At 30.1% G+C, this 13,984-nt stretch overlaps 1 protein-coding gene across 1 annotated transcript; it reads right to left on the bottom strand.

The window, feature by feature from the left end:
* Positions 1-8,444: 8,444 nt before the first annotated feature.
* Positions 8,445-13,730, bottom strand: LOC111691755. The gene is made up of 3 exons (XM_023455021.1): positions 13,659-13,730; positions 9,069-9,183; positions 8,445-8,596 (listed from the first exon to the last, which is right to left on the bottom strand). Exons 1-3 carry the CDS (start codon positions 13,728-13,730, stop codon positions 8,445-8,447), a joined length of 339 nt encoding a protein of 112 aa, XP_023310789.1.
* Positions 13,731-13,984: the final 254 nt, after the last annotated feature.

Genomic DNA, 13,984 nt, shown 5'->3' with positions numbered 1-13,984 from the left:
GGAATAGATTTGGTTTGGCTTAATTTTATATATAAAAGAAAAAACCGTCATATTTAGATTTTGGGTCATTTTTATTCAAATTGTTTTGTTAACAGCCAACAAAAACTTGAACGTGTTTAAAAACATAAACTTTTCTTAATATGAGATTTCTGGATGTTTTGTAATTTTTTGAAAAGTTGACTCTCGATAGTTGAGATGACTCAATTTATGTAAACCGTTGTATTGAAAGTTGTGCAGTTAACTTAATTTTCATCAGTGGCACTACATGTTTCTGGGGTGACTCAACCTCGGCGGAGTCTGTTTTTATTTTGCAAAAACGCATATTGCGTATTATTGTTGGACTCAGCAACTTGCAGTCATCTAGACCTGCTTTCAGGGAACATACAATTTTAACTGTGGCATCGTTATTTATATTTGAAATATCGATGTATGTTTTTACTAAATGTAGATAAATTTTGTTTGAGTAGGGATATTCAGAATGTAATGACAATACGTATACCTTTCTACAAAATTATCAATTGTAGGTAAAGGGCCAAATTACTTAGGACCCAAGATATTTAATCATTTGCCATACTAAATAAAGGAGCGTAAAAAAATTGGCCAGTTCAAACCAAAGTTAAGATTGCATTTGTCAGTTAAATGATTTTATTCGATGTCCAAATACTTTTGCTAGGTTAGTTCTTTTCTTTTTAATTTTGTAAATGTTTTTTTTCTCTCTTTAGTTTCTAGGTGTTCTATCTCCAAGTGTTGTCTAATACTATATATTATTTTGTAATATCTTATAAGCATAATAAAGATTATTATTATTATTATTATTATTATTTACCACAGAAAAAATAAATGAATTCACCTAAACATTTGTTCACTAATAATTTTGATAATAAAACAAACATCCTTTTTTAATGAAAACTACGGTAGAACTAATGATAACTTCAAGTTGAACTAGTAATTTTTCTGTTGATTACAAAATAAAAAGGACAAGCTCTATCTGCTACCACAACCATTCAACTATTTTTATGTAGAACGATTTCAGAGGTTCCCAATAATCATTTGAAAACACTTATTAACGATACATTCAACTTACTATTAAGAAATCCTTTCGAAGTTTGTAAATAGTGTTTTATAATGATGTATGTATTTATGTAGGTACATCTCATTGTGCAATTTCAAAGTAGGTAAATATGTTTGTTAATGATAACCCAGTCAATCAGAACTAATTCTTGCAGTGCTGAGGTTTATTTCTATTTTATATATATACACAGTTAATAAGGAAAGTACTAAATAATGCAAAAAAATAGATAAGTTCAGGTTATATCGACACACTTTTTTGCTATATTTTTCACCTGATATACACCATGAAAGTGAATACAAAATACTTTGTTTATTTTCTATTGATTCGTTGATATTTACTGAATGTCTTCATCTTCAATATATTTGTTATGTAATTCAAATTATGTAAGTTGGAACGGATACTTCTTAACCTTTTTAATTAGCACTAACTTATCCTTTTACCCTTCAAAATATGTAAATATTTAGAAATGTCATAAACATGGCATAATACTTAATATTTAATACTTAATGTTTCTTTGCAAATGTATAGTCATTTCTTTTTTGATGTTAAACACATTATGTAGACAATTATCACAATACAATTAAAAATATTATCTTAGCACATTCAATAATTTGTGTATTGACAAAAAATACACACTATTTTAGGTACCGTTCTGGTGATAAATAAACAAAATAAAATATTTTTTGCTGATACGGTTATTGTGTTTTATTTTATATTAATAGATATACATGATATTAAGAAATTTTTCGGTTCTTCAATTGTCCTCTTTTTTCAAGGAACATACTGGTGGCCAAAATAAGTCGACTGAGCCAAATATGCCTTACCTAAACAAATGTTGCTGGTTTCAAAGATACAGGGCGTTCATTGTTCCAATTTTATTCTGAAATTTCTCAATAATTTTGAAAAATGTCAGAGTATGAACATAAAAATTGGCACTATTATGTTTTTTGATATGAGAAATAAGAATTTTTAACTAATTTTGGCGTTGTTTTTATAGGACGTCAATTATGCCCTAGTCCTTTAATAATAGGGAATTTTTTGACTTTAGAATTACGGACATTGTGTATTGAAAATATGAAAGAACGTCATTCGTTTCATTTCTCTTCATTTTCCTTGATTATCGAGATATTTGCATAAGCAAATTTTAATACATTTCGTTTTTAAGCAACTTTTAAACGTTAAATTATACTAATGCGACTTGACAACTAGTGTATGAATCAAATTATTTACAGTTTTCTAAAACACGTAGCATCACTGACGCCATGCACAAGCAACCCAGAATTTTTATTTGTCATGTCAAATAACATAATAGTACCAATTTTTTTTGTTCATACTGACAGTTTTCAAAATTATTGAGTTTCAAAATAAAATTCAAACATTGAACGCCGTGTATCTTTGAAACCAGCAACATTTGTGTAAGGCATATTTGGCTCAATCGACTTAATCCAGATAGGCCATGCCTACTGTCCTTTTAAAAGGACATTTTATAGATACCTTTTTAAATAGGTGTACAAACAAACTCTTAAAGCTTCCTGATCAGAGATAGTATTGCTAGTCTGATTTTAGAATATTCCAAGAGACGTGTTTTAAGAGCTAGTTTAATCTTAACTGTGTTAGATAAGTAAGATATTGCTTGTATCTGTGATTTTTAAAAAATGCCGTAGCCTATTGATTTGAAGCTAGTGGGGTAAGTGTTATCTGCTAAATTTAATTGTTATAGGTGTGTTTATTAGGTAAAAGGTTCAGACTTTTCGTTTTGTTTGAAAAGTTGGTTAGGATGTTAAAAGCCTGTGCATTTAGTCCATTTTTTTTTACTGTCCGATTAAAAGGACAATAGGCATTAGGGGTATAATGTATTTATATTTCAAGGGTCTCACGTTAAATGTTATTTTGCGAAGTTTGGAAATAGATGATTAGTTATTACCTTCGGAAATAAATATTGCTTTGGTGCCTCCCATAAACTCAGGTAAAGATTTGGCAGACGAAGATTCTGGAGATGAGGATTACTTATAACTTGCCCGTTTCTCAGCTCTTGGCTCCAGCAGAAGTTGTGACCAGAGGTACGTATGTTGATGAAGATGTAGATAAGTTTGTACCGTACGGAAATTAGTGGGAAAAAATTGTATTTTCCAATCATTATGTATTATCTTGATATTGATGAACAAAATGCCTGGCTGTTACATAGACTCCAAGGACCATTTAAATTTTTGACGGACAAGAGTTGAGACTTTACTAGAAAAATACTAAAAGAGTGGAAGAAAGCGAGGAAGGCCTAGCTCGTTGGAACATTTAGAGTCACGATTGGATAACAAAGACCACTATATTGTCTTGCAACCAAAACAAACGCATTGTGAAGTTTATCAAAAAAAAGTCCAAATGCATGAAATGTGATGTAGCTTTACATGTAGATTGTTTTGTAACCATAATAATTAGAAATTAGAATGATAGACAACGTACCAGAAGAATGTAACTTATCCAGTTACAAACCAGGGTCTCACTTACCCCACAATTTTCTATTTAATATTTTCATCTGAATATTGTTACCGCGAGTTTTTGGGGTCGCTGATTACGAATCTGAAGTCGATTCCGAAAATTTCTGAATAAAACATGGCGGTTCCAATATGGCGATTCGGTGGTTTTCAAAGTCGCCAATTACGAATATAAGATTTTAATTGACAACCCTGTATATTTTAACTTGAGATATGTCCACTTTCACAGGAATACGTTAATATGTCTCTCGGTTATTTTAACTCATAAACATCGTCAAATTTTCACCGCTTTCCATGTCAAAGATTACCATAAAGAACTCTGGCCCATTGCGCATTTTATTTAATGTCACTCCAGCATCTGGAGAATGAGCATTAAAGTAAGCCCGTCCCATGAATCTTTCCAGTCGTGAGCGAATAAGTAGTCTTATCCGAATGAATAATTGCAACGTAGCGGTCATAATCTTGCACGGACTATGCAAGGCTACAATATATAATTATTACATTCGTACAAATAGGGTTATGAGCGACCGCGTGCGAATTTAACTCGAATAACTTCGTTATTTATCGCTGTATAATAACATAAATTACACCCCGAGCCTAATACACATGTAAGGCAATCCACATATCCTCTTGACACTTTACACCTCGTGGGGCAATAAAGATAATGTATTTATTGCGGAATTTAAATTGGCAGTTAAAGTATCACATTACATGAGGGTGAACTACCAACTATCATATTCGAGGAAGAGCCTTGGAGGCCATAAGCGCGCGAGTAAGAGTAGGTAGGGGAATTGGAAATAATAAAGGGCGTCAATATTTTGGGCCAAGTGCGGCGGAGGAATATCAGTTGACTTGGAAAAGAAAATGCTACCACGCCTAAATACCGAAAACCTCAGCGGATGTAAAACTTTTAACTTTAAATTAAAAATACATTTATTTAGGTATTTTATCAATACGTAGAACTGCACAGAACAGTTTTTTTTTTGAAAGTTACAATTAGCCAGCCAGGTCACCAGATCTCAACCATTGTGATGAAAAATTTAGTTTTTAAAATAAATAAATATTGTTTTCAAAACTAATATGATAAGTAATTTTTTTAAATTTGTTGAAAATGACGTTTACAAGAAAATATTTTTACGAATTTTACACGCTATAATAAAATACGACTGATTTTAGAAATCACTCTGTATGTCTTTGTACCTATAAGTGAAGAAATTTTACTTAGTTCAATATCATAATATAATCGAATTTAATACAAATTAATAATAGATTTTTTGGATATCTAAATCTGGCATATCAAAATTTCTTCTTTCGAATAAATTGTTTTAAAATATATAAAAAAATCTATATAGAGTAGCAAAAGTACTAGATGATGCACCCCGGAGGAGTTATTAGCCCCCAAAGTGTGATCCTAAATTTTGAAAAAAATTAATATCTCTGCAACACTTTACCGTAGAAGAACCAAATTTCGTACATGATTTAGGTTTATTACTGGTCTTCTTTGACTATGATTTAAAGTTTATTTATTTATTTATTTAATTTAATTCACCCAACGGGAGAAACCCAATTACAGGATGAATATTACAGCTACAATAAATACACATTAACAAAAGAAGCATAAACATTTAAAATAAGTAAAAATAAGAATAGAAATTACCAAAAAGTACAAACGTTAATCGGAAACAATGTCAGTCAATCAATAAAAAAATAGCAAAATGGTAAAGTCACATAAGAATTAATAGTTATATCTAAAAATCATCATAACAACAACAGAAACAACAACATAAGTAATACAAAAACAAAGAATAAATTAAAAATCGATAACTCAATTGTGAGAATAGAAAATTCTTTTAATATTTGCTATAGAAATATTAAAAATGTCTAGGCTATTCTCCATATTATGATAATTAAAAAGCATTTGATGTAAAGGAGACCACCGCAACATGTTTGTGCGCGAAGAAGGAAGACTGAACAAACATTTGATCTGGCATTTGTATTCAATTATTCCTCATTTATTCGATGAACACGGTAATTTATTTATGTTGTAAGCTCAATGCAATCAATATCGTGGTTGACAATTTTGTACAAGAACATTATCGAGTACATACATAACCCTCCTCCTAATTAAAATATGCATTTCAAACCTATCCAATAACAACTCTTGGTGCTATCCCAGTTGTGGATAGACTCCATCTAAGATGAAACTGGCCGATTTAAGAAACCTCCTCTGCAATTTTTCTAATGTTGTTATGTAAAGTTAATTGAAGCACTACAAAGTGTTCATTGGAGATAATTCACCCCTAAAATTGTACTGAACTTTTTTTTCATTGACCGAATTGAAAAATAATAATATTAATTCACAGCACAATTTAATTTTAAAAATTTTTTTACTCTTGTTAAATTTTAAAAAACTTTTCAAGAAACCGTATTAACTGAAATAAGATTTTAACAGTGTTTATTAGAAAATAATCGAAAAGTCAGTAGTAGGCAATGAATTTATCTTTCAAACTTGTCAGTTAGTAATAACAATTGCCTCTGATTGTTGTTGAAAAAATATCAGTTATTATTTTTATTATTTATCTGTGTTTTTTACTTAATACAATATTTTCTTATTTAAAAACTACCTAGGTACCTACTTGTTTTATTTTTGTAGAATTAAGAGAGAAGTGAAGTAAAATTTATTTGCCCAATTGTCAAATTTGAAAGATAAAGCCTACTACTGACTTTTTGATTATTTTTTTCTAATGAACACTGCTAAAATCTTGTGTCAATTAATACAGTTTTTCTTGAAAACCATAAAGTGTTTTAAAATTTAACAAGAGAAAAAAAAAATTAAATTCTGCTGTGAATTAATATTATTTTTCAAATTGGGTCAATGAAAAAAAAGTTCGGTACAATTTTAGGGATGACTCATCTCCAATGAACATCTTATAGTGCTTCAATTAATTTTAAATCATAGTCAAAGAAGACTAGTAATAAACCTAAATCATGTACCAAATTTGGTTCTTCTATTAAAAAAAAACTGCAAACCAAATTAAGAACAATATCTAAAATTTATAACAAAATAATCTTCAACGCATGTGTTAACATACATATTTAAATGTTAAATGTACAGAATAACATTTTCTTCTCTAGAGGCTAGAGGCAATAGATAAAGGAATACTTTCAAACTTTACTTGTTAAATATAAGCAAATGCAGCATCTTGTGGATGGTGCATATCGATCCATTCAGAAAAGTGTTTTCACTTGCCAAATATTCGCCGAGGCTGTACAATTGACACACCGTTTAAACAATTCAACAAGTGAATGTTATTCGGTAGGGGACAGTAAAACATATCAAAGAAAACGAATTTACCATAGCATGCGAGCTATGAACACTTTACATAAGTTTGTAAAAACATTGGTAAGTGACTGATATGCAAAGAATTGCATTGTGTATAGAACATGTAGAAATATTTATATAGGTAGATATTATGAGCATATGAGCTCATTTTACGTACGATAACATCTGGCGTTGTAGATTTTGACCAAGTAATCTGCAAGTAGGTATTCAGCACATTTACCTTTGAATGTTTCATGTTTGAATCATATCATCTGGCGTCATCTTTTAATAATATCAATATTTTATGTATAATTAATTTTTAATACTGCTTTATTTTATTAATGGATATATTTAAGTGGTCTAACAACACCATGACATTTCACACATTTCACTTTCACTTTTTATTGATTAATTTTAAGGTTTCATTAATTTAATTATATTTATTAATAATTCACTAATATATTTAGATAGATTTATGGATTTATAATCAACTTAACGCATTCTAGTAAGTAATATGTATTTTTGCAATAAAACCAAGAAATTAGATATTTCAAAGCATTACAACTGAATGCCCTCAGAAAGTCCTTTCCTGTTTGTATGTTACACCCATGGAGAAAAACAAGAAACACCGCAACGGTAGCTTTTAAAATCCGATCTGCTGTCGTCGAGCTTGTAGTCGCCGTGTTCCTAATTTTTCAAATTCCTCCAAACTTTAATAATAAACACATGTTTCGGATCATATCCTGGGGTAGGAAATATTCATCATCCCCTAAGTATTTAAGCGCCTTTGTAAAATGAGAAATTATTTTCAGCAATAAATTATTGAGGACGAAATTACTGATGGGCTGGTGTTAATAGATCCGCAAGGTTCAATAGATGTTAAGGTGCATCTGGTTCAAGCTGATGGGAGAATTGCATTTACTTCCAGTTCAAATTGACAATATTGGAATAAGAAAGTAATAAGTAAGATGTTTCGGTGCATACGTCCGAGAGCTCTAAGAAAACGAAACAAAATAATTCTTGAAATGGGAATGATAGGCACCAAATAATATGAGACTATGACCTGAACTAGTACAGTTATCGAATTCTCTTGCCTCGTTTTGTTATAGCATATGTACTGTAGGTACATATATTTTTTAAATTCATGTTTGTTATGCAATTTGAAAGGCATGCCCGTAGATTGTTTATTTGTTTAAATAAAATCTTGGTTTATCAGTTTTTTTATCTCTCTATGTGCTTTAACAAGAAAAAAATAGAGAAAGTGGTATTTTAATCTATATAAAAAAAGTTAATTCAAGTAACTTCCGACATTATTGCCACACTTGTATGCTACAAAACTACAAGAAAACATGTAGGTAATAAATATTCATTGATCTATTTAATATATATGTTACCGGCAGAGTATAAAACTACGGCATTTTATAGAAAACCTAGGTATTTTAGGAAATGTATGAAATCGGTTTAAATTTAAATATTTGTGTATACATTACCTAGTTATTTTATAGAATGCCTAGGAACGTAGTGTAATTTCATTATCAGGAACATCTTTAATGTTCAAAAATTATTTTTGGCAAACTGTAAACTGATATCTAGAATAAAGCGATTTAACAACTCTTTGCTTAGTACCGAGCTGGTCTAGTCCATCGTCTGTGATATTCATGACAATGGCCAGAATATTTCGAGCATCACCACATCCTCTATCAACTTCTGGCACTAAAATTCGTACCATTTTACTAACAGATATCGAGAGAAATTTTTTGTCACTATGTTTCAACATTTCTTCCGCTTGTTGTCTCAAGTTTTCTACTCAGAATGCCGATTTTCGGTTGCCACTATATTCCTAGAACATAAAGGACATAATACTGAAGACCCGTGTCCTTCATCAGAATGTAATGTTTCTAATACACCACATATGGAATGAATAGTTTGTTTGCATCGTTTGCATGACTGAATTTCATTTATCTCTTTGAAACATACACAACATAAAGTAGTTAATGGTTTGTTAGTTATATCCTCTGCAACTGAAGATTGATCAGGTGTCTCATGTGTTTTAGAGGTTTCATCTTGAGGTTATCTTTGTAAATTACCTTGATTAATGTTATTTTTAATAACTCTCTCCAAATCTTCTTCACTTTCAAGATGTTGTGCAACTGGTTTGGCAATGTTATACCTACTTTTACCTTACAACCAAAAAGAGCCTCATAAGGCGTTCGCTTTATTCCAGAATGAAAAGCTCTATTTTTCATGAGTTGTACAAATCTTAAACCTTCACTCCAATGTTCATTATTATTATCTTCCCACTAACATGTAACATATTACTGTGTTTATTTCATACATTGCCGGTTATGCAATAGGTATTCCATAAAATGCCTAAGAAATCTACATTATATCATTTATTTCATAAAATACCTAATGATTTTAGAATTTATATACAATGCCTAGGAATTCTATACAATGTCGAATTACATACTTTGCCGGTAACATATATACTAAAAGTTTTGTCATAAATTGCTTATTAGTCCAGGGAACGAAGAGAAAAATAGGATAAAAGCTTCGAATACTTTCGGATAGATCCAATTTTTCTGAAAATTTGGATTTAAGCTTATTTCACCCTATAGATGAAAAGTTATGTATGTGCTTCTTATTTTTAGGGGTTAAAAACAACTCCTTATGAAAAGAAACCGAATAAATATAAAAAAGGTGTTGTATAGACTAAAATCATATCTAAATATACAGAATAAATAATGCTTTATATTGTGCGTTATAATTTACGTTATTTTTATAAAGTTTCAACCTTTAAAAACCACCCTTAATGATAAAATTATAAAATTAATAGTTGTTTTGACCTTAAAATATTTTTAAAGCGCATATATTATAGATTTTGTTCAATAGTTTATGGTATTATAAATAATTTATTACAATATTTCAAACCTTAAAAAACTACCCCTAATAAAATATATAAAAAATAGTTTTTAGCAGTTTGAAATGATTTGATAGTACAAACAGGATAAATTAATTTCTCTTACCTGTTTATAATACAATTTATCGTTTATTGTTTTAACTCTTAAAAACCCCCTCCAATGACAAAATATAAAAAAATTACTTTTAAATTATTTAAAATGAATTACAATGCCCTCTTGTAGTATTTATCAGATCACTGGATTTCTTGAAAATCACCCTTCATTATACAAATAAAAACAGTTTTATACATTTAAAGTTGATAAGTAGAATTATTAAAAGATTAAAGGGAAAAAGTGAAGCTATTCTGTATATAGAATGCTCCAAAGTTGTGAATAACCAAAATATTTATATGCTCCGAAGATTGAAGCGATAAGGTACCGTTGGTCTTTTAACGATAACTTCCTTAATTTTAAAGCTATTAAGACAATCCAAAAACGATTTTACGGAAAATTTCAACAGCTAAAAGTATTGAATATTTTTTAACGAGTTATTTTTGAGATTTTTTTGACGACATCTCTGTTAATTTTTAGCCTATACAAATAAAAAAACCAAAATATTTTGTGCTCTTGAATATTTCTCGTATCTTTTTTATTTTTAGTTATTTTCAAAATTGTGTTATTTTTTTGGAATTAATTTTTTTTTTTCAATCAAAACGTAATATTTTCAAAAAGATGCATTCTAAACCGCTTAAACTTGTGTAATATATTGTTAGAATATAAAAAATGTCAATTGTTTTTTTTTCCGAAAAAGCGAATTAACAGTTTTATTTTGATCATAACTTTAATTTTTATGCTAATCACTTACAGTCAAATTCATTTTAAAGATTTTTTAAACTACTTTAAAAAATGTTCTGTGCATTTTTCTTGAAAAATACAATTATTTTAATTATTTTCCGTTGCTTCCAATTTAGTTTCTGGCGGACATCATAATCTTTTTCTCTTTCTATAAGCTTCATTTTCTTCGTGATGTTTTTTTTTTCATAGAATGTATATTTTCCGAGTTATTCGAGAAAAACTACTGAAAAACGTCTTTTTTAATAAAAAATGTACATTTTTCAATCACCAGAATAACTTAAAAAATATCGACTTATCGAAAAATGTTCGTAAGATACTTTTTGCTTAAAATTTATTGTTTTATCTATTCCTGGGGTTATTTTCAATATTTTATTTTTCATCCACTAGAGGGGGTGGCTTCCACACCCTGGGCAAAAGCGCTCATCAGCTCTATATGACTTTTGTTTCTTCAGCTATTTTCTGCTTACAGTCCAATCGGTTCTATCCGAAATAATTCGGAGGGGAAACCCTTTCTTCCATGGACTATATGTATTTTTATATTGCATAAGATACAAACTATGTAATTTCATATATCAGGCAATAAAACTTCATTATTTTTTTCATATATATATATCTACATGTTTTACATAATAATCATATATGCATGATAAATACAATAAAAAAGAATAAAACGCTGCTATTTTCTAAATTCTAGTTATATGTTCAAAATCACTGAATAAGCTACTAAGTACGTATACTTAACACTAGTTTCTCATAGATATTTTTTTTTGGAAACACAATAAATCGATTGAAATACTAGAAATACTAAAAGTTCCCAAAAAAAATCGAATTAAAAATACAATTTTAAAGAGATTCCTAGATAAATGAAACTGTCAGCCAAAAACTAAGCCTGTTGATATTTTTCTTATGTAAAATAAAGTTTGAAAGCGAAAGGCAACAGTCATGCTGCATGTTCAAAAGAAATGTAAAATAAATATGATACATGATGTTTCATCTTGAAAATATGAATTAACTATTTAAAAATGTAAAAAAATAATAATTTTTAATTGAAACTATAATTTCTCTTCTATTTAATTTGTCAATTTTTTTGCAGAGTTTTAGCCATAATGCATAATTTAATCATGTGTGATCTACATCATTATTATTATTACTCCCACACATGTAGTATGGTGCTAGCTACCCAGCAAGCAAATACAAATCCTAGTATAAATATTTCTATTTTTTCTATAATCACTTTGTCATTATGAAATTCATGTTATTGTTTTGCCTGTTTCAAACAGGTACCAACTACATTTTTTAAATAAGGATGTTTTCTACAAAACAAAAAAAATTTAATACAAGTCTGTAATTATTCACTGCAAAATTCAAACTCATTACAGTCTTAGAAAGATTCTGCTTTAATAAAGACATCAGTGAATTAGTTTTTGTTAGTTTTCTCAGAAAGTAGTCAGTATTAGAGAGTAGGTACATTTATCAAATAAACTATTCAGATCTACAGATTAAAGATACCAATGATAGTGACGTTACTAACCAATAGCACATCAGATGTGGAACCCTACAGTTGGTAATCGAAGTGATAATGGCAATGTAAATATCAGGTGATTTTCGAGATACCATAATGATGTACTCGTATATTCTGTTATTTCGAGAGGCAGGAAGCAGTGAAGACCCACAATTTTTCAGTTTGCATTTGGCATCCAATCATCACAGTGGCTCCCCCTAAAGCAGGAACTGTTATCCTCTGTATATAACCGGATTAATTCGGTATCTTGAGGCCTTACTTAATTTAGGAATTAAAATGGATACAAATGAGATCCAGACTTGATTCGAATTAATCCGAACATTGTTTTCGGAGCCATTCCGAGCCGCTAATTTGTAATCAATCTTAATATTCGCATCAACAATAATCGCAACGGCTTTGTGGAGGCGCACTAAATTGAACTGAATAGTGGCGCAGTTATCGGGCTGATTAAAATTTGGTTAAACGTGTTAATGATTTCGCGTTAATAACGAGCGCTCGGAAAGATTAAAATGTTCACTTCGACTATAAATCAGGCTGATGTGACACGCGGTAGATACGCATTTGTTATTGCGGTACTGGTGTTTACCCCGCAGCCAGTTATTTGCAAATATTGTTTTTTTTTCAAATTTTGATATGTTGTTTACAATATTATATTAAGTACTTTGGCAGTAGGCGTGCATGGAGTTCCGCAAGGTTCACTTTTGGGTCCTCTACTTTTTTAAATTTATATAAGTGATCTACCAAAATTTTTGGCAGTAATATCTTAACTTTTCATAAATAACATCAATGTTACTACATTAAATTCAAATTTACCTGTTTTACTTAATGTAGTGCCTCTGTTGTTAAGATGTCCAAGACCGAAACAATGATATTCCGTCTTCGCTAGTTAAATAACAAATAATCCTGAAAATGTCAAATTTCTTGGCGTTTAATTAGATCCTCACCTGTCGTGGAATCTACAAACTAATTAAATTTGTAAAAAAATTCTTAGCTTTCCCGAAGTTTGTTAAACGAAATTGTCTTAGTTTAAAAATGCCCACCTGATTCATACTGTGATATAAAGCTGTCATTGTGTGTATTTCCTCTCCAGCGAAGACCCAAGTTGCAATTGTCACCGCAATGTGTAACCGCAACTATCAAAGCGACAACAAAGTATTTGGCCAGTAGTAGTACTTACCCTTAAACCAAATTATTATTTACCAAAGTGGGGAATAGTTTTTTGGTAGGTATGTAAATAGATCTAATGATGATTTTGAAAGTAATCCCGTCACTGTTTTTAAAGTCAAGCAACGCTAATCGTGGTTAGTAGTTGGATGTGCGACCATCCGGAGAAGGCTCGCGATGCTCGTCCACCTTTCTAGTGGCCGCAGTATGTCACTGTATTCACAGAAGCTGTACAAATTTTGGCGAGGCTTGTATAGGAAGGCCATCCGTCGGAAAGGATGTAAAACCTTTTATTGCTTGTCTAAACAATATTAGGCAAGTAAAAGGTTCCTACCCCACAACAAAGTGGGGTGTGACAATTTACAGGTTGGGGGTTGCTGGTCTCCTGACGTTGCTGTTTAGTCATAGTAGCAGAAATAGACTGACGTAAAATAACCAAAAAAGCTAAAAGTTAAGGTAATGTTGGGTTTATGAAATTGATGAAATAAAATGCTAAATCACATAATAATTAGTGGACAACTCTATTCATATGTCTCTCTCCTTGTGGCGCTAATTTAAGGCCTTCTAGTTAAAGCTCAAAATGATCATCATGATCACTTTGAGACAAACTGATCAATATTAATGAATATTCCAAATTTTATTCATCACGTTTAAGATCCA

Source organism: Anoplophora glabripennis, unplaced genomic scaffold, assembly GCF_000390285.2.
Source record: "Anoplophora glabripennis isolate ALB-LARVAE unplaced genomic scaffold, Agla_2.0 scaffold160, whole genome shotgun sequence".
NCBI classification, from domain to species: domain Eukaryota; kingdom Metazoa; phylum Arthropoda; class Insecta; order Coleoptera; family Cerambycidae; genus Anoplophora; species Anoplophora glabripennis.
Note: the sequence above shows the minus strand (reverse complement) of the source record. Positions and strands in the feature narration are given on the sequence as shown.

Bases quoted from the DNA above. Each gene is read 5' to 3' on its own strand.
- LOC111691755 (XM_023455021.1), bottom strand. From the start codon at position 13,730: ATGACTAAACAGCAACGTCAGGAGACCAGCAACCCCCAACCTGTAAAT. The intron at 9,184-13,658 runs GTAGGAACCTTT...GTTACATGTTAG, and splicing joins ACACCCCACTTTGTTGTGGG to TGGGAAGATAATAATAATGA. The intron at 8,597-9,068 runs GTAAGGTAAAAG...TACGAATTTTAG, and splicing joins TTATGAGGCTCTTTTTGGTT to TGCCAGAAGTTGATAGAGGA.